Source organism: Pristiophorus japonicus, chromosome 8 (assembly GCF_044704955.1).
Source record: "Pristiophorus japonicus isolate sPriJap1 chromosome 8, sPriJap1.hap1, whole genome shotgun sequence".
NCBI lineage: Eukaryota > Metazoa > Chordata > Chondrichthyes > Pristiophoridae > Pristiophorus > Pristiophorus japonicus.
The window spans coordinates 185,534,117-185,555,376 of NC_091984.1; the positions used below are offsets into that span (position 1 = coordinate 185,534,117).

The 21,260-nt window shown below is 46.8% G+C and overlaps 1 protein-coding gene across 3 annotated transcripts in view; it reads left to right on the forward strand.

Annotated features, from left to right (window-relative positions):
• The window catches only part of acads (acyl-CoA dehydrogenase short chain), a 246,413-nt gene that overhangs the window by 34,683 nt on the left and 190,470 nt on the right, over positions 1-21,260 (forward strand). For all 3 annotated transcript variants that reach the window (XM_070886307.1, XM_070886309.1, XM_070886308.1), the window contains exons 3-5: positions 4,188-4,337; positions 7,123-7,234; positions 15,818-15,969. In XM_070886307.1, coding sequence (XP_070742408.1) covers positions 4,188-4,337; positions 7,123-7,234; positions 15,818-15,969 — 414 coding nt within the window. The remainder of the gene's footprint in view (positions 1-4,187; positions 4,338-7,122; positions 7,235-15,817; positions 15,970-21,260) is intronic.

Sequence of the window (21,260 nt, forward strand, 5' to 3'; positions counted from 1 at the left end):
GTATCTGTTTTGCAGGGGGATGACCAGATGGGACCCCTGCACGACCTTCTTTGTACTACTCTTCCTGCTGGTCTTCCATTCCCTAGCTGGCTGTGGATCCTTCTCATGCGGTAAGACCAACTCACTACACGTGCCACTTATGTCATTCTCAGCATCGTGGATGCTCCAGAGTGAATCCACCCTCAGCTCCAATTCCGCAATGCGGTCCATCAGGAGATGGAGGCGGATACACTTCTTACACACATAGTCGTCAGGGACACCGGAAGCGTCCCTGAGTTCCCACATGGCACAGGAGGAGCATATCACGTGACCGAGCTCTCCTGCCATGCCTTAGATACCCTTAAATTGGTAATAACAATGTTACAGTTTACTTACTGATATAAAAATAAAAAGAAAAGCTACTCACCAATCACCAGCCAATCACTTACCCCATTGGCTGTGACATCATCTTTTGATTCCTTTCTACTTCTTTTTTGCCTTCTCTCCCGCTGCAGCTGCACCGGTACACCTTTTATAGGCCGCTCCGGCGCTGCTCCCGCCTCTCGCCAACTGCCGCTGACTCTCGAGCTCCCGCTGGGCCTTTTATAGGCTGCTCCGACACTGCTCCCACCTCTCGCCAACTGCCGCTGACTCTCGAGCTCCCGCTGGGCCTTTTATAGGCCGCTCCGACGCTGCTCCCACCTCTCGCCAACTGCCGCTGACTCTAGTCAGCCACCCCACAGGAGATCAGTGTTTCTATACAATTCATTAAGCATTACCAGGTGTAATGCTCCCATCGTTATAATCAGTCTATCAGGAGCAATGCTACAGGAGACCCTGTAGCATTGCTCCTGGTTCATTACATGAATATTTGATCAGAAAGATAGCCACATGAACCACAGGGTTGTTTTGTGTTTGGCCAGAGGACAGCTAGCCGACCAGCTTTACGCAGCTGGATTTTGTAGGAACCAACAGTTGAATGCTCCTTTTTAATAATAACTGTTATTAAAACTGTGTCTGACAGGTAGTGCCGCTGCTTTCTGAAATACCAGTTGATTGTATATTCTGTGCAATGATCTTTCTGAATTGTATATTCTGTCTTTCAAATTACTGTACAGCTTTTTTTTCCATTTAAAATTGCCAAAGCTGGCATAATATTTAAAATGGAAAAAAATGTAAAATGTTTAAATGTATATATATTTCAAAGAGACCATCACACAATCATTTAATCCATTTATTACAGTTGACATTTCAGATATTAGTTGCAGCAGCTGTCAGGACCTGCTTTAATCTGTGCCTTAGTCATGGCTCCCATCAGGTTTCCTTTAAATCTTTTCACTCTCCCCTTGGTCGACAACCAAATCTGGAAAAGCTGCTGGTCCAGATGGTGTTTATCCAGATTCTTAAAAGCACTTGGAACCAAAGCGAAGAGATGGTTGACCTCCTTTTCTGAGGTACTGGCAACTGGTATAATTTCACCTATTTCGAGGGAGACTAAAATAATTGTCCTCCTGAAGCAGGGGAAGATTGCTTGTGATACCTCCAGCTACCGCCCGATCTCCTTACTTTGCATTTGTTATAAAGTTCTGGAGAGGCTACTACTCCATAGACTAGCCCCAATCATCGAGCCAACCATTTCTAAGGAGAAAACGCTTTTGGAGCGGCCGTAACTGCTGCGATCAAGCGGTAGCTTTAACAATGCACAACGAAGCAGGTTTCCAGCACCAACTCAAGACCGCCGTAGCACCCGTGGACCTGTCAGCAGAGTATGACACAGTATGAAAACATGGAATGCTTTTCAAGCTCTCAACCATTTTACCCTGCAGAAAATGATCCATCTTCTCAACTCCATGCTTAAGCAACCGACACTTCCGTGTGTACTATGACACCCAGAAGAGCAGATATAGGACATTGAATAACGGACTCCCACAGGGTTCTGGCCTGGTAGCCATATTATTCAACGTTTACATCAGTGACCTGCCTGGAACAGAGTCCCGCAAGTTCGTATATGCTGATGACATTACCATGACCACGCAAAACCTGAATCTGTCCACCACCGACGAGATCCTGACCAGTGATTTACAGAGGATGGAGGCCGATGGCGACTTCGACCAAACCCGCAAAAGACCGTCACCTCGACATTCCACCTCAACACCTACCAAGCAAACCAAGCTTTGAAAGTCTCGTTTTTCAGCGCAGAGGTAAACCATGCCAGAAAACTCTAAAAGTCACACTTGATCGCACCCTGTCATATAGACAACATCTCCACAACCTTGGGAAGAAACTAAAGAGTAGTGTCAACTTGATCCAGAAACTCGCCGAATCCACATGGGGAGCAGGTGCTCAAACCCTCTGTACGGCAGCAACTCGCCCTGATGTACTCTACAGCGGAGTACTGTTCTCCAACCTGGCTATCAAGTCCGCATGTCAAATCCGTTGATGTCCAGCTGATTTCTACTATGAGTACGCTTTTTTCGACACCAACACATTGGCTGCCCATGCTTGTAAACATTGCACCACCACACCTATGCTGTGAAAATGCAGTCTCCAGAGAATACAACTGCTGCATCAGCAAAGACATGCCGATGCAAGCGACGAGCAACTTACCACCATCCCGTCTCAAATCTAGAAGACTATATTAAATAGTCACCGAAGCCCTTCAGCAATCTGCCCTCAGCCTTGATGACCGATGGTAAAATGCTTGGAAGATCTCTGATATATATAATGGAAATTCCTTATAGAGGACGCCACAGTACAACCTGAAGGATCAAACCTTGTTTGCAAATATTGGACAACCATCAACCGCCTCAGAACCGGTCATGGTTGATGCTGCCACCTTCTCCATAGGTGGAAGATTAAAGCCTCCCCATCATGCAGTTGTGGAGCTCCTATCAAATCCTGAAGCACATCATTGAGCACTGTCCTCAGAGGAAATTCACAGGCAGCTTACAAGATAGCCACGCTGTTACACCGGAAGCTTTGGCCTGGAAATCTAACTTGATTTGCTTTGCTATTACCATACGAAAGAAGACGACTCTTCCCTGTTCAGTTGCTTGGAAGAGAGGGCAACAAGCCATGGTTGAAGAGTGGTGGGTGCCAATATTCACCTCCGCTGGAAACGGGACACACTTACCATGTATCAGCCGTTTTCACCTTTGCGGTGGCCTCTTGTGCGAAATTCAGCTCTCTTTTTTTTTCCAGCGGGGCGGAAGTCGGTCATAATGGGGGCGAAAGTGGGGTGTGGGCGGAGTGTCTTTCGCTGTCGGTCATCACGCCGGCGCGTCACCACATCTTCCCCCTTCACATAAAGGGGCGAGCTCTGCGATTCTTTTAGTTAGATCCACTGGGCCACCAGTGAGGGTTTCGGCCGGGCCAGTGGCCTGGTACCCAAGAGGGGGTGCCAGGCTGCTTGTTGGCGGCCCAGCCGAACCTGGGGGCATAATTGTCGGGCTGATCTGGCAGTCGGCTGACAATAAAAAATAAGATGGCGGCCGCGGCAGTGCACCCTCCCCATTAATGGTGGCCGCACCGCCATTTTACACACAGTGCAAACACAGTGCGCCGACAGAAAAAACTGTCGGGGGCACCGAGCGCCGGCTGCAAGATTTTTCAAGGTAAATTTTGCTTCGGGGTGGGAGATCGACGGTGCGCGTTTTGTTGACGCCCTTAGGAGGGTTCGGCAGCAGCAGGGCGGAAGTGGGGACCGCCGGAAAAGCCACGAGGAGAATTTCGAGAGCGGCGGCCATTCCACAAATAATTGCCGGCCATTTGACACCGTCGCGTGGCTGCTGCTTTCCAGCCTTATCAGGAGGCTGGATTTCAGCCCCGTGGTGTGGAGATGAGTTTATATCTAGAGTTTCACTCGATTATTTTGGGGGATCATGGAAATATTTATACAGAGCTTTCCCTCTGGATATTAAAGGGTGGAGTAGAGCTTGTGATTGGGAAGGCTGTATATGGCCAGTGAACGAGGCAGATGCGATGACCTTTTCTAATTCTGTGGTTTCCTACATACAACAATAACTATGCTTCAAAAAAAAAGTACTTAATTGGCTGTAAAGTGTTTTGGGTTGTTCTGAAGCTGTGAAAGGCGACATATAAATGCAATTTATATTCACAGAAGTGGTAATCTCCATTGTGTTATCCTCAAATTTTGAATGTGTTGTGATATTGCAACCCGAATTATGTTTTCTTAATGCAATCCTCAGGTAAAGAAAATGGGAGAGCTCGGGCTTTTGGCAATGGATGTCCCTGAGAAGTACGGTGGAGCAGGATTGGATTGTCTGGCATATGCTATCGCCATGGAGGAGATAAGCCGAGGCTGTGCTTCCTCTGGCGTCATCATGAGTGTAAATAATGTAAGTCTGCAACGTGTAATAACTGTCTCACATTTCCACCTGCTGATTATTGTCAAGTGAGTTCAGTCTTCAATTGTTTTTTTTTCAGGATATTATTAACAATTCTGAATTGTAACGTGTTTGGATTTAGAAGCTGAGTGATCAGAGTGAGTGTGATGTGAATCGTCCCACCTTTCCCACAACTGCGTTAAACAAGTGTTGAAATGTTCAGTTACACCAGCCCTGATTTTCTAGTATTGATACACCTGATATTTAAAATGCTTTTGTAATTTAAAAGTAATTATTGTTCCTATTACTCTTTTGTGTGTAAAGATATTTTAATGAGGATGGTGCACAGGCAGAACATTATGACCCCGGGTTTTATGGTTTGATCGTACACATGCATAAAGTTGTTATGAGACATACAGAGGCTCCTAAACGTATTGACCGTTGTTGGGGGTATAATTAAAATGGATATCTTGCCCAAATTCCCATTCTTCGTGTGTGAACCTAGGTGTTGTGTGTCAGCACGCTATTCATCTGCAGAGCATCACACCAGAGCCAAATCTTGTGATCAGGAGTGGCTGCAGTGTGTATTATCTACAACACCTGCAGCAACTCACCAAGGCTTCTTCAACAGCACTTCCCAAACCTGCGGCCTCTACCACCTAGAAGGATAAGGGTAGTAAGTGCATGGGAACACCATCACTTCCAAGTCCCCCTTCAAGTCACACACCATCCTGACTTGGACATATATCACTGTTCCTTTGTCATCGATGGCACAAAATCCTGGAACTCCCTCCTTTATAGTACTGTGAGAATACCCTCACCACACAGACTGCAGCAGTTCAGGAAGGCGGGCCACCATCACCTTCTCAAGGGCAACTAGTGACGGGCAATAAATGCAGCCTTGCTAATGATGCCCGTATTCCCAGAATGAATAAAAAGTAACTCTGGCTGTTTTTTTTCATTTGTTCTCTCGATCTTTCCATATTCCGTAGCCTGAAGTGCTGCTGTGGCAGCCGTACCTCAGCCCAGTTAGCCAGAGATCATCTATCTCAGCACAGATTTGGATTGAATCTCAGATCTTCCTGATCTATATGGTTTAATACTACACTAAATGGAGTAATCGCCCACAGAATCATCAGAGGAGGTAGCGGCAGGACTTCCTATTAATGAGAACTCATGGACTGGTTTTGTGATAAACAATTCATGTCATGTTAAGAAACAAACATTCCCGCTAAATGATATACTTCTAAACTATGAATGTTTTCCAGAATTGTCGAGACCAGTCTTTGATTTATTCCTGATGCTGTTTAAAAGGATTTTCATTTTGGCTTCCCCTGAGCACACAGCTGGTTACACCAGTGAGTGGCAGAGTCACAGAGAGCGAGAAGGTTCAGTTTCGAAACCCAGTCTGTGCTTTGTTAGCTGATTTCAGCTGGGAGAGCAGGGGCCACAGTGCAGCTCAGCATGGCAGTAGAGATGCTGCAATTGGTCTTAGCACTGCTGTGTTTGGAAGAGGGAGGGAAATAAGTTAGGGCTGTGGCTTCTAAACACATGGTGATCTGGAAGTACATGTGGGCATTGGGTGAGGCTGCGATGCCTCCTGAATGTGAATAATCCTCCTAACGCTTGGGCAAGGTTTCAGAGGCCCCATGGCATCTAAGGAACCATATCCAAGGAAGGGAGCAGTGTCCTGAGATGGGGAGAAAAATGATTGAAAAAAAGAGTTGGAAAATAACGAATAAAAATGAAAAGACTTGCTCATCAGCGTATAACCAGTTTTAAAAGTCTATCGACAAACATGTATTGATTGGATCTTTGTGAGGACAATTTCAGGTTTGTGTCTGCCTGAGGCTGGTGAGGAGGGTCTCTATTAATCCATGTATTTTCCTGGAATCTAGACAACTGTTTGCAACCTACCAGATGTGAACCAGTGCTGATATAAATAAGACCCAACCTGGTGTACACCAATGTCCATTAGGGCACCAGCCAGTTTTAACTGGCACTTGAATTTCACACTATAGTTTTACATATGCTCCTAAATCAAAATTGGGAATGTTACACTATTTTTGTGCTTGTATGTGCTGCCTTTGTATTAAATCATTATGTAGTAAATATAAAAAGATACAAAATTTAGCAATTACATTCTCAAATATATAAGCCCCAATTTTATAACCTAAAGTCTCTTAAAAACATTTTTTAGGGGTGTGGATAAGGTCAGGGTTAGTTCATCATCCCTCATTATCTGCCTAAAACTGAGTTCTGAACTCTCAGTAATTTTTGTGTCTTGCACTGTTCCTACATGAGCTCTCTATATGGTCACCCTCCCCACCGCCTACCCTGATTATATACTGATCAGCCCATTTTTGAAGTCCCACAGCTAAATATTGTTGCCCAATATTCAAGCTAATGGGTTAAAAGTACAAGAAGATGAAGTACCATTTAATGTTTTATGTTGTAACTATGATCATAATGAAGTTCTGATAGCTGCAGTGTAATCTGAGCCATACCCTACAAGTTCACAATACAAAGATGCTGAGAATATAGTATTTCATTCATCAGTAATAACTAAGGGAAATATAATATTGATACTTCTGAGAGATGTGGAGGCTCATTTTTAGGTTTATTTTTCTAGTTCCTAAATGATTATAAATTTAGTAAATAGATTAGCACATGTGTCATCATACCAGAAAGATATTTAGCCTCCTTGTGTAACCCTGTGTTCAGCGGACTTTCTCATGCGATTATATTATTTGTTGAAAATGCAATAAAAGTTCACAATTTTCTCTCTGTTTTCTAGTCATTGTATCTGGGTCCAATTTTGAAATTCGGTTCAGAAGAACAAAAGCACAAGTGGATAACCCCATTCACAGACGGAACTAAAATTGGCTGCTTTGGTCTGAGTGAACCAGGTAAGCCATAATCTAAGCATGAGCATTAGTGTGTAGAGACTGTATTTTTAAATTTATTCGTTCACGGGATGTGGGCGTCACAGGCAAGGCCGGCATTTATTGCCCATCCCTAATTGCCCTTGAGAAGGTGGTGGTGAGCTGCCATCGTGAATCGCTACAGTCCGTGTGGTGAAGGTACTCCCACGATGCTGACATTGTCGTAGCAGTTTGGTACAGCTGAGTGGCTAGACCATTTTGATAAATGATACTTTGAAAGTACATGCTGGGAAACCATGGCATATGGGCTTCATGCTTTATGCTACAAGTTAGAAAGGCCTTCTAAATTACCAGTGAAAAAGTCTCATGAGTCCTGAAGCTTCTTGTACATTGTGAAGAATTACTGGTATGCAGTGTACTGGCGTGTGGTTACAGACCTGCATGTTTCTGGATGTACTGTATTTATTTGAGATAGGCATCGATCTCAGCTAATTGCAACGATAGCTGCTATCAGAGCAGCCAAAAGGACATTGGAGAAAATGATAGTGAAGAGCTGTGCTAGCAGCAGCAAGATCTTTTTCAGCTATATTAGGAGTCAAAGAGCTATTAACAACCGTGTAGAGCCGTTGAAAGATTTCTCAGGGCAGATCCAGGTGGACTCTCAGGTTATGACAGAGGTTTTAACTGACTACTTTGCATCAGTTTTCACTACAGAAGATGATGGTGAGTTACTAATAAAGCATTGTAGTGTTGATGTTAAAGCTGAAATAGTCAAAGTGGATGTGGATATTGTCCTGACCAAAAATGGGATGTCAAAACAGAGAGAGCTTTTGGTCCTGACAGGGTTTACCTGAGGGTGCTCAAAGAAATGGGGTGTGTGCTGTGTGAGCATCTTGCTCATATATTAAACAGCTCACTGGAGTTCAGGATAGAGGGTGTGGAATTCCTAAAATGCAGTCAGGAGAACTTATTTAGTCAGTATGTATCAAGCCCAACAAGGGAGAGGGCGGTTCTGGACTTAGTTTTAGGGAATGAGGTTGGGCAGGTAGAAGGACTATCAGTGGGAGAGCATTTTTGTGCTAGTGACCATAATTCAGTTAGATTTAGGAGGATAGGACAGATGAATGCGTGGCTGGAAGCATGGTGCAGGAGGGAGGACTTTAGATTCCTGAGGTATTGGGACCGTTTCTGGGGGGAGCTGGGACCTGTACAAGCCGGACGTGTTGTACCTCAACAGAGCTGGGACCAATATCTTTGTGGAGGGGGTGGTGGGGGGGGGGGCGGCGGGGGTTTCTAGTGTTGTTGGGGAGGGCTTAAACTAGCTTGGCAGGGGGCTGGGAACCTGAGAATAGATTCAGTAGGGGGAGAAGCAAAGCTGGAATTGGAAAGCAAAAAAGTAGAAAGTAAATTTGGAAGACGGAGAAAACAAGGGCTAGAAAATAGACAACAAGCAAGTTTGGCAGTGTTAAATGGTATATATGGGAATATATTTTATTCTGCTTATTCTGGTGCCTTTCGAATCCACTACTTGGGTACTCGCTTCGGTTTTGGTCACCAAAGCATGAAAAGGCTAGAGAAGTAGCAGCACTTGAAAGAAAGGGGACATCATGGAGGTATACATAGACAGGCTAAGTGAGTGTGCAAAAGTTTGGCAGATTTGGAGTATAATGTTGGAAAGTGTGAGATCATGCATTTTGGCAGAAAAAAATGAAAGAGCAAGTTATTATTTAAATGGAGAAAGATTGCAAAGTGCTGCAGTACAGCGGGACCTGGGGGTACTTGTGCATGAAACACAAAAGGATAGTATGCAGGTACATCAAGTGATCAGGAAGGCCAATGGTATCTTGGCCTTTAATGCAAAGGGGATGGAATATAAAAAGCAAGGAAGTCATGCTACAGCTATACAAGGTATTGGTGAGGCCACACCTGGAATATTGCGTGCAGTTTTGGTTTCCATATTTACAAAGGGATATACTTGCTTTTGAGGCAGTTCAGAAAAGGTTCACTAGGTTGATTCCAGGGATGAAGTGTTTGACTTATGAGGAAAGGTTGAGTAGGTTGGGCCTCTACTCATTGGAATTCAGAAGAATGAGAGGTGATCTTATTGAAACATATAAGATTATGAAGGGGCTTGACAAGGTGGATGTAGAGAGGATGTTTCCACTGATGGGGAAGACTAGAACTAGAAGGCATGATCTTAGAATAAGGGACCGCCATTTAAAACAGAGATGAGGAGAAATTTCTTCTCTCGGAAGGTTGTAAATCTTTGGAATTCGCTGCCTCAGAGAGCTGTAGAAGCTGGGACTTTGAATAAATTTAAGACAGAAATAGACAGTTTCTTAAAGAATAAGGGGATAAGGGGTTATGGGGAGCGGGCGGGGAAGTGGAACTGAGTCTATGATCAGATCAGCCATGATCTTATTGAATGGCGGAGCAGGCTCGAGCGGCCGTATGGCCTACTCCTGCTCCTATTTCTTATGTTCTTATGTTCTTACAGGACATCGACTAGATGAGGTAAATCCAGAGCACCACTTCTAAGGTATGCCAGAATAATAGATCCAGGGCGTACAGGTATAAACTGGTGAAAGATCAGCTGGGGCCGGATTTTCGGCTTTCGGGGTTTTTCGGCGAAAACGGTAACGATACATGAACATTACCGTTTTTAGCCCGAACTTACGGCCTTTACGTCGTCAGTAACGAAGGCATTACACAAGCATTCGTGGTGCAAACCACGAGTTTCGGCAACTTTAGTCCGGGGCCGGGAGTGCTGCGAGAGAGGCCTTGGTGGGAGGGGGGGGGGGGGGGGGGGGGGGGGGAAGAAAGAAAAAAAATTCCAAGAAACATTGTAATCGCTGCAAAAAAATTAAAAAATAAAAACTTAAACTTACCTTTTTTGCAGGTTTTCATATTTACCGCTGCTGGCAGGGCTGCACTGACAGATTTGACCTGTCGTTATTCTGGGTGTGGCGTATGGGTCGGAGAGAGCCGAAACTTGCACGCAAACATAATCCGAGGGTCGTTGCACATCGGCGTCGCATGTTGGTGCACCTCTCCCCGGCGGTACTTGGAAGCACCGCCACTGACAGAAGGGTCAAATTACGGCAAAAACCCGGTTGCAAACCTGCCGAAAATCTGGCCCAAAATAAATGCAAGTGTTTCAACTGCTGTGGCCTGCAGGGTGCTGCTGCACCCTGACCTGCGAGAGAACGCCTCCGCAGGTCGTGCTATAAAAAGAACTGGAGCGGCATACTACTACAACTTCCAGCGCCAGCTGCTCCAAGTGTGCGACAATTTCGAGGTGGGCGACAGGGTGGATGGTGGAAGAGCGGCGAGAGGTCATGACGGAGGTGCGGCAAATGAGGGTACGAGGCCCAGAAGAGCTGAGGGCCCAGGGGCAGCACGGGCCAGCCCACACTGTAATATGTGTGCGCACTAGGTCCATGCAGCAGAACAGGTCTCCAGTCGTCCTGGTTCAACCCTTGCTACTTGATAAAGGCCTAGCTCTGTCAAGCCCATGTGGTGGCTGATGTGCAACATCACCACACGTTAAAAAAATCCACGCACTGACATCTTCCACCCCTTCAATTGGAGTTCAGGACTGGAATATCGGGTCCTTCATTGAAACATCTGTGAACTCATGTGAAAGCAAGTCATCCTCGCTCGAGGGACCGCCTATGATGATGATGATACTTTAATGCAAGGAGTATAGGGAATAAGGCAGATGAGCTGAGAGCACAGATAGACACTTCGGAGTACGATATTATAGCTATTACTGAGAAATCGCTGAAAGAAGGGCAGATACGGCAGCTCAACATTCCTGGTTACTGGGTTTTCACCTGAGATAAGGAGGGGTGTGGTCGCAGTATTGATTAAAGATACAATTACAACTGTGAAGAGGGATGATATGTTGGAAGGATCATCAAATGAGGTCATTTGGGTTGAATTGAAGAACAAAAAAGGGGCGATCACACTCCTGGAAGTGTATTATAAACCCACAAACTGTCAGCGGGAGATAGAAGAGCAAATATGTAGGCAAATTTCTAAGAAGTGCAAAAACTCTAAGGCAGTTATAGTAGGGGTTTTCAACTGCCCTAATATTAACTGGTTTAAGATTAGTATGAAAGGTATATGTAATGACTCAAGAGTCTTGTTACTGTAAACTGCCTCAGGTGTAAACCTGATCCAACTTTATTCGCACCCAAAGTACCCGCGTGACATTGTACCCGCGCTTATATACCAATGACCGCGCACACGCGCATACAGCCCGATGACCTCCGACAATGGCGCCCTCTGGTGTCTGGTGACCCCAAGCATCAATACATAACAGTATAGAGGGTGCGGAATTCCTAAAATGCATTCAGGAGAACTTTTTTAGCCGGTATATAGCAAGCCCAACAAGGGAGGGGACGGTTCTGGACTTAGTTTTAGGGAATGAAGCTGAGAGGTGATTTAGCCATCATCATCATCATCATAGGCAGTCCCTCGGAATCGAAGAAGACTGAATCCTTAGGTGGCTGAACAGTCCAATACGAGAACCACAGTCCCTGTCACAGGTGGGACAGATAGTCGTTCAGGGAAAGGGTGGGTGGGACAGGTTTGCCGCATGCTCCTTCCACTGTCTGCGCTTGATTTCTGCATGCTCTCGGCAATGAGACTCGAGGTGCTCAGCGCTCTCCCAGGTGCACTTCCTCCACTTAGGGCGGTTTTTGGCCAGGGACTCCCAGGTGTCGGTGGGGATGTTGCACTTTATCAGAGAGGCTTTGAGGGTGTCCTTGTAACGTTTCCTCTACCCATCTTTGGCTCGTTTGCCGTGAAGGAGTTCCGAGTAGAGCGCTTGCTTTGGGAGTCTCGTGTCTGGCATGCAGACAATGTGGCCTGCACAGCGGAGCTGATCAAGTGTGGTCAGTGCTTCAATGCTGGGGATGTTGGCCTGGTTGAGGACGCTAATGTTGGTGCGTCTGTCCTCCCAGGAGGTTTGTCGGATCTTGCCGAGACATCGTTGGTGATATTTCTCCAGCGACTTGAGGTGTCTACTATACATGGTCCATGTCTCTGAGCCATACAGCAGGGCGGGTATTACTAAGCCCTGTAGACCATGAGCATGGTGGTAGATTGAGGGCCTGGTCTTCGAATACATTTTTCCTCAGGCGGCTGAAGGCTACATTGACGCACTGGAGGCTGTGTTGAATCTCGTCATCAATGTCTGCTCTTGTTGATAAAAGGCTCCCGAGGTATGGGAAATGGTCCACATTGTGCAGGGCCGCGCTGTGGGTTTGATGACTGGGGGCAGTGCTATATTAGACCGGAAACAGCTACTTGAAGGTAAATCAGTATCAGAGCAGAGGGAGGCATTCAAGGAGGTGATCCGGAAGTTCAGAGCATGTATGTTCCCTTAAAGAAAAAGCGTGGGACTAACAAATCTGGATATCAAGGGACATACAGGGATGGATAAAGAAAAAAAGGGAGGCTTATAACAGATACCGAAGGCTTAATACTGCAGAAACTCTAGAGGAGTATAGAAAGTGCAGGGGTGAAAAAGGAAATTAGGAAAGCAAAGAGAGAGCATGAAAAAATGTTGGCAAGTAAAATCAAGGAAAACCTAAAGAAGTTTTATAAATACATGAAGAGCAAGACGATAACAAATGATCAAGTAGGCCTATTGGAGACCATAAAGGTAATCTGTGTGTGGAGGTGGAAGACATGGCTATGGTTTTTAATGAATACTTTGCGTCTGTTTTCACAAAAGAGAACGGTGATGCAGACATTGCAATCAAGGAAGGAGTGTGAAATATTAGATGAAATAAACATAGTGAGAGAGGAAGTATTAAGGGGTTTAGCAGCTTTGAAAGTGGATAAATTCCCAGGCCCGGATGAAATGTATCCCAGGCAGTTAAGAGAAACAAAAGAGGAAATAGCAGAGTCTCTGACCATCATTTTCCAGTCCTCTCTGGCTACAGTTGTGGTGCCGGAGGACTGGAGGATTGCTAATATGTGGTACCTTTGTTTAAAAAGGGAGAAAGGGATAGACCAAGTAATTACAGGTCAGTCAGCCTAAACTCAGTGGTGGGAAAATTATTGGAGAAAATTCTGAGGGACATGGATTAATCAAGGACAGTCAGCATGGATTTGTTAAGGGAAGGTCGTGTCTGACTAACTTGCTTGAATTTTTTGAGGATGTAACAAGGAGGGTCGATGAGGGTAGTGCGTTTGTTGTAGTGTATATGGATTTTAGTAAGGCTTTTGATAAGGCCCCACTTGGAAGACTGGTCACGAAAGTAAAAGCCCATGGGATCCAGGGCAAAGTGGTAAGTTGGATCCAAAATTGGCTCAGAGGCAGGAAGCAAAATGGTTGATCGGTGATTTTGTGACTGGAAGGCTGTTTCCAGTGGGGTTCCACAGGGCTCAGTACTAGGTCCCTTGCTTTTTGTGATATGTATCAATGATTTAGACTTGAATGTAGGGGGTATGATTAAGAAGTTTGCAGATGATACTAAAATCGGCTGTGTGGTTATTAATGAAGAAGAAAGCTGTAGACTGCAGGAAGATATCAATGAACTGGTCAGGTGGGCAGAACGGTGGCAAATGGAATTCAATTTGGAGAAGTATGAGGTAATGCATTTGGGGAGGGCTAACATGGCAAGGGAATACTCATTAACTGGTAGGACACTGAGAAGTGTGGAGGAACAAAGGGACCTTGGAGTGCAGGTCCACAGATCCTTGAAGGTAACTGGCCAGGTAGATAAAGTGGTTAAGAAGGCATATGGAATACTTGCCTTTATTAACCAAGGCATTGAATACAAGAGCAGGAAGGTTATGCTTGAACTGTATAAAACACTAGTTAGGCCACTAGTGTTCTGGTCACCACATTACAGGAAAGATGCGATTGCACTAGAGAGGGCACAGGGGAGATTTACTAGGGTGTTGCCTGGAATGGAGAATTTATGAAGAAAGATTGGATAGGCTGGGGTTGTTTTCTTTGGAATAGAGGAGGCTGAGGAGAGACTTTATTGAGATGTATAAATTTATGAGGGGCCCAGATAGAGTGTATAGGACGGACCTATTTCCCTTAGCAGAGGGGTCAATAACCAGGGTTAGATTTAAAGTAATTGGTAGAAGATTTAGAGGGGATTTGAGGGCAAATTTCTTCACCCAGAGAGTGGTGGGGGTCTGGAACTCGCTGCCTGAAAGGGTGGTAGAGGCAGAAATCCTCACCACATTTAAAAAGTACTTGGATGTGCACCTGAAGTGCTGTAACCTACAGGGCTATGGACTAAGAGCTGGAAAGTAGGATTAAGGTGGATAGTTCTTTGTCGGCCGGTGCGGACACATTGGGCCAAAATGGCCTCCTTCCGTGCTGTAAATTTCTATGATTCTATGATGCCATGGACTGGAGAGGGACCCATGTGGTGCCAATCTTCAAAAATGACAGTACATCAGAACCGGGAAACCATAGGCCCATTAGCCTGACTTCAATTATAGGCAATATTGTAGAAGGAATCACTTGAGGTATGACCACCTCGACAGAGATTCTCAACAAAGTCTGGAAAACAGAGTCAAGTCTCACCAGCCTGGGTGAATTTTTTGAGGAAGTTACTAGGTTAACATTGTGTACCTTGATTTTCAAAAAGATTTTGACAAAGTGACAGACAATAGGCTACTTCATAGGACAGAGTCGTGTAGGCAGATTTTGGGCTGGATAAGAAGTTGTTTGCATTCCCATAGAAAGTTGTCATTAATGACAGTGATTCTGTATGGGTATCAGTTACTATGCAGTCCCATAGCAATCGGTGCTAGGGCCATTGCTCCATCATCTTTATCAGTAATTTGGATGAAGGCATTGGGAAAACTGTCCTCAAGTTCACAGATGATGCAAAGAATTGTGTGGGTATTAGGACCTTGGATGACAAAAATAGATTACAAGCAGATGGATATGTGATGAGCAGGTGCCTGGCAGATGTTATTTAATAGATAAATGTAGATTTATGCATGAAGGGCTATCATGTGTAAAGCATTCTGGGTTGCAAACTTCAGGTTATTGAGTGGGAAGAAGATCAGGTGTCATTGCACAAGTCTCTGAAGGTTCACTACCAGTGCTGCAAGGCTATTGCAAAAGCAAATAGGGCATTAGGATGCATTAGCAGAACAATTAAATACAAAATCAAAAATACTATACTATCCTTGTATAAGATGTTGGGTAGGCCTCATCTAGAATACTGTGTCCAGTTTTAGTTCCCTTACACAATGGGTGTAAAAAGTTCAGAGGAGAGTCATTAGATTGGTTTAATCAGTTACCACGATAGGTTTAGAGAGCCAGTGCTTTGTACTCTTTATCTCACCCAAAAAATAAATGCAGGCTCTTTTTTATAATTGAGAAATATGGAAGAAAGGTCCCCAGTGCAAGCAAACACCAATTTCAAAAAAAGTGTAAGCAAAGGCTCTTTCAAGAAGTGCAGATTTGGTGAGACCACGATTGGTTTGAGTCTGGACCCTGGTTCATGCTTAATAATACTTACGCTCTGTTTTATGTTTTTGAAAGTTATTTTCGAGTTGTTGACTGCCAGTCAAGGCTGACACAATCTTTCAGTGCTGTACCTCTGTGCTTTTCAGGGAATGGAAGTGATGCCGGTGCAGCTTCCACCACTGCCAGGCTAGATGGTGACCACTGGATTTTAAATGGCACGAAGGCTTGGATCACAAGTAGTTGGGATGCTTCTGCTGCAATCGTCTTTGCCACCACGGACAAATCACTCAAGCACAAGGTAACTGGGGGTGATGTGTACTAGCAGATTCTGCAGTGCAGAGGTTGTTTGGGAGTGGCAGTAGTTCGAATGTGTTGCTATTGCATGCAGTTATTACAGTTTAAAGAAAATTAGTCTATTACTGGGTTTTACACATATCTATAAAGAGCCTTAGGTATAGATACAGATTGACAAAAGAGGCAAGAGTAGAATTAACATGATGCCTTTAAGTGAGATTGTTGGGTGAAACAGCATTGTATTGAGGTTGGAACAAAAATGCCAAGATGATCAAACGTTGTAACAAGACTTCTGTAGCTGAAGCTGTGGATGGATCATCCGTGGGAAGCTGGACATGCTGTGAGAGCATTGTGATGAATAACTGTGGAAAACTGGTGTACTCACAAACATTTCTGAGTGAAAATGAGTGCACACAGTCAACCTGCACAGGAAATAGGAGTATCACATTGTGTTGAGAAAGGAGAATCGTGAAAAAAAATGTCCCCTAAATCCCTCAGAATTTTCAGAATTGAGAAGTAAGACTGCGGTAAATTGTTATGAGGAAACGAGTATATTTGTAAATAGACAGGAGAAGTGGCTCCAGCTACTGGGTAAGAAACAAAGTGCTGTGAGGGATTACGGTTTTAGGACTGTGACAGGGAATTATATTAATGCATGAAAAGGCATGGCATAGCAAACTTCCTCCACAAATAAGAATCATTGAGATCCTTGAGGTTATTTTGAGTCCCCGCATAAATGAGAGCATCAAGAGGAAAATGTTCCATTCTGAACCGAAGCATTGAGAGTACATCTCGTGAAGAAACAATGTAAACTGCTCCAATACCACTGTAACTGAACTCCGGGCTGTCCAGATTCGGTCTGCTGCTTTAATTTTCCCGAAGCATAATTGCAGGGTTCCATGATGAGGTCATAGCAATTTTGCATGCACTCCAGAGCCGGATTAAGGCTGTGAGGGGCCCAAGGCTAATAGGAGGGAAGGCCTTATGGGCCTGAGTTTGGTCAAACCTAAGTTCTTCCCATTTACCATCGAAAAGACCGTCAAGATCCTGACGGTACTTTGGGCGGCAGTTTGGGGAAAAAATGGGGGAAAAAATACCCGGCCCAAAAAATGGGCGTTACATGCTGATTTTGGGCAGCAGCGAGCAGTAGGTTGGATTCTGGGCGGCAAATACAATCCTCAGCAAAGTAACGCCGAGGCTAGAGTCAGGCCCAGGGAGAGGGGAACGGGAAAAAAAAATCTTCGACAAATAAAAAAAACATGACAAAACCTTCAGAGGATCCATTCAATCAAAATCACTGCAAAATGGATAAAGCAAACCATCTCACTAACCTTTTCTTGCAGGTCTTCATACCTACCGCTCAGGTAAGACCAGCTTCCATGCAGCAGTCTTTTCTCCTGCTGGAGCGGAGGACCGCTCGGATAAATCTCGGGCGGGAGCGGGCGGGACGACCTTTTTTGGCGTTGGTGCTCTCCACTCTCTCTCCTGCGACAGTTGGAACTGGTGCTCTCCACTCTCTCTCCTGTGACAGTTGGAGCTGGTGCTCTCCACTCTCTCTCCTGCGACAGTTGGAACTGGTGCTCTCCACTCTCTCTCCTGTGACAGTGGGAACTGGTGCTCTCCACTCTCTCTCCTGCGACAGTTGGAAATGGTGCTCTCCACTCTCTCTCCTGTGACAGTTGGAACTGGTGCTCTCCACTCTCACTCCTGTGACAGTTTGAACTGGTGCTCTCCACTCTCCCGTCCTGTGACAGTTTGAACTGGTGCTCTCCACTCTCACTCCTGTGACAGTTTGAACTGGTGCTCTCCACTCTCCCGTCCTGTGACAATGGGAACTGGTGCTCTCCATTCTCTGTCCTGCGACAGTTGGAACTGGTGCTCTCCACTCTCTCTCCTGCGACAGTTTGAACTGGTGCTCTCCACTCTCTCTCCTGTGACAGTTTGAACTGGTGCTCTCCACTTTCTCTCCTGCGACAGTTGGAACTGGTGCTCTCCACTCTCTCTCCTGTGACAGTTTGAACTGGTGCTCTCCACTTTCTCTCCTGCGACAGTTTGAACTGGTGCTCTCCACTCTCTGTCCTGTGACAGTTGGAGCTGGTGCTCTCCACTCTCTGTCCTGCGACAGTTTGAACTGGTGCTCTCCACTCTCTGTCCTGTGATAGTTGGAGCTGGTGCTCTCCACTCTCTCTCCTGCGACAGTTGGAACTGGTGCTCTCCACTCTCTCTCCTGTGACAGTTGGAGCTGGTGCTCTCCACTCTCTCTCCTGTGACAGTTGGAGCTGGTGCTCTCCACTCTCCCTTGCTGTGACAGTGGGAACTGGTGCTCTCCACTCTCCCGTCCTGAGACAGTGGGAACTGGTGCTCTCCACTCTCCTGTCCTGCGACAGTTGGAACTGGTGCTCTCCACTCTCCCGTCCTGAGACAGTGGGAACTGGTGCTCTCCACTCTCCCGTCCTGAGAAAGTTGGAGCTGGTGCTCTCCACTCTCCTGTCCTGCGACAGTTGGAACTGGTGCTCTCCACTCTCTCTCCTGTGACAGTTGGAGCTGGTGCTCTCCACTCTCACTCCTGTGACAGTTTGAACTGGTGCTCTCCACTCTCCCGTCCTGTGACAGTGGGAACTGGTGCTCTCCACTTTCTCTCCTGCGACAGTTTGAACTGGTGCTCTCCACTCTCTGTCCTGTGACAGTTGGAGCTGGTGCTCTCCACTCTCACTCCTGTGACAGTTGGAACTGGTGCTCTCCACTCTCCCGTCCTGTGACAGTTGGAACTGGTGCTCTCCACTCTCAATCCTGTCACAGTTTGAACTGGTGCTCTCCACTCTCTCTCCTGTGACAGTTTGAACTGGTGCTCTCCACTTTCTCTCCTGCGACAGTTGGAACTGGTGCTCTCCACTCTCTCTCCTGCGACAGTTTGAACTGGTGCTCTCCACTCTCCCGTCCTGTGACAGTTGGAACTGGTGCTCTCCACTCTCAATCCTGTCACAGTTTGAACTGGTGCTCTCCACTCTCTCTCCTGTGACAGTTTGAACTGGTGCTCTCCACTTTCTCTCCTGCGACAGTTGGAACTGGTGCTCTCCACTCTCTGTCCTGTGACAGTTGGAGCTGGTGCTCTCCACTCTCTCTCCTGCGACAGTTTGAACTGGTGCTCTCCACTCTCTGTCCTGTGATAGTTGGAGCTGGTGCTCTCCACTCTCTCTCCTGCGACAGTTGGAACTGGCGCTCTCCACTCTCTCTCCTGTGACAGTTGGAGCTGGTGCTCTCCACTCTCTCTCCTGTGACAGTTGGAGCTGGTGCTCTCCACTCTCCCTTGCTGTGACAGTGGGAACTGGTGCTCTCCACTCTCCCGTCCTGAGACAGTGGGAACTGGTGCTCTCCACTCTCCTGTCCTGCGACAGTTGGAACTGGTGCTCTCCACTCTCCCGTCCTGAGACAGTGGGAACTGGTGCTCTCCACTCTCCTGTCCTGCGACAGTTGGAACTGGTGCTCTCCACTCTCTGTCCTGCGACAGTTGGAACTGGTGCTCTCCACTCTCACTCCTGTGACAGTTTGAACTGGTGCTCTCCACTCTCCCGTCCTGTGACAGTGGGAACTGGTGCTCTCCATTCTCTGTCCTGCGACAGTTTGAACTGGTGCTCTCCACTCTCTCTCCTGTGACAGTTGGAGCTGGTGCTCTCCACTCTCCCGTCCTGCGACAGTTGGAACTGGTGCTCTCCACTCTCTGTCCTGTGACAGTTGGAACTGGTGCTCTCCACTCTCTGTCCTGTGACAGTTGGAACTGGTGCTCTCTACTCTCTCTCCTGTGACAGTTGGAACTGGTGCTCTCCACTCTCTCTCCTGCGACAGTTGGAACTGGTGCTCTCCACTCTCTCTCCTGTGACAGTTGGAACTGGTGCTCTCCACTCTCTCTCCTGCGACAGTTGGAACTGGTGCTCTCCACTCTCTCTCCTGTGACAGTTGGAGCTGGTGCTCTCCACTCTCTCTCCTGTGACAGTTGGAACTGGTGCTCTCGACTCTCCCGTCCTGCGACAGTTTGAACTGGTGCTCTCCACTCTCTCTCCTGTGACAGTTGGAGCTGGTGCTCTCCACTCTCCCGTCCTGCGACAGTTGGAACTGGTGCTCTCCACTCTCTCTCCTGTGACAGTTGGAACTGGTGCTCTCCACTCTCTCTCCTGTGACAGTTGGAACTGGTGCTCTCTACTCTCTCTCCTGTGACAGTTGGAACTGGTGCTCTCCACTCTCTCTCCTGTGACAGTTGGAACTGGTGCTCTCCACTCTCTCTCCTGCGACAGTTGGAACTGGTGCTCTCCACTCTCTCTCCTGTGACAGTTGGAACTGGTGCTCTCCACTCTCTCTCCTGTGACAGTTGGAACTGGTGCTCTCCACTCTCTCTCCTGCGACAGTTGGAACTGGTGCTCTCCACTCTCTCTCCTGCGACAGTTGAAAATGGTGCTCTCCACTCTCTCTCCTGCGACAGTTGGAACTGGTGCTCTCCACTCTCTCTCCTGCGACAGTTGGAGTTGGTGCTCTCCACTCTCCCGTCCTGTGACAGTTGGAGCTGGTGCTCTCCACTCTCCCGTCCTGCGACAGTTGGAACTGGTGCTCTCCACTCTCTCTCCTGCGACAGTTGGAACTGGTGCTCTCCACTCTCCCGTCCTGTGACAGTGGGAACTGGTGCTCTCCACTCTCCCGTCCTGTGACAGTTGGAACTGGTGCTCTCCACTCTCTCTCCTGCGACAGTTGGAGCTGGTGCTCTCCACTCTCTCTCCTGTGACAGTTGGAACTGGTGCTCTCCACTCTCTGTCCTGTGACAGTTGGAGCTGGTGCTCTCCACTCTCTCTCCTGTGACAGTTGGAACTGGTGCTCTCCACTCTCTCTCCTGCGACAGTTGGAACTGGTGCTCTCCACTCTCTCTCCTGCGTCAGTTGGAACTGGTGCTCTCCACTCTCCGTCCTGTGACAGTTTGAACTGGTGCTCTCCACTCTCCCGTCCTGTGACAGTTGGAACTGGTGCTCTCCACTCTCCCGTCCTGTGACAGTTTGAACTGGTGCTCTCCACTCTCTCTCCTGCGACAGTTGGAACTGGTGCTCTCCACTCTCCCGTCCTGTGACAGTTTGAACTGGTGCTCTCCACTCTCTCTCCTGCGACAGTTGGAACTGGTGCTCTCCAGTCTCCCGTCCTGCGACAGTTGGAACTGGTGCTCTCCACTCTCTCTCCTGTGACAGTTGGAGCTGGTGCTCTCCAGTCTCCCGTTCTGCGACAGTTTGAACTGGTGCTCTCCACTTTCTCTCCTGTGAC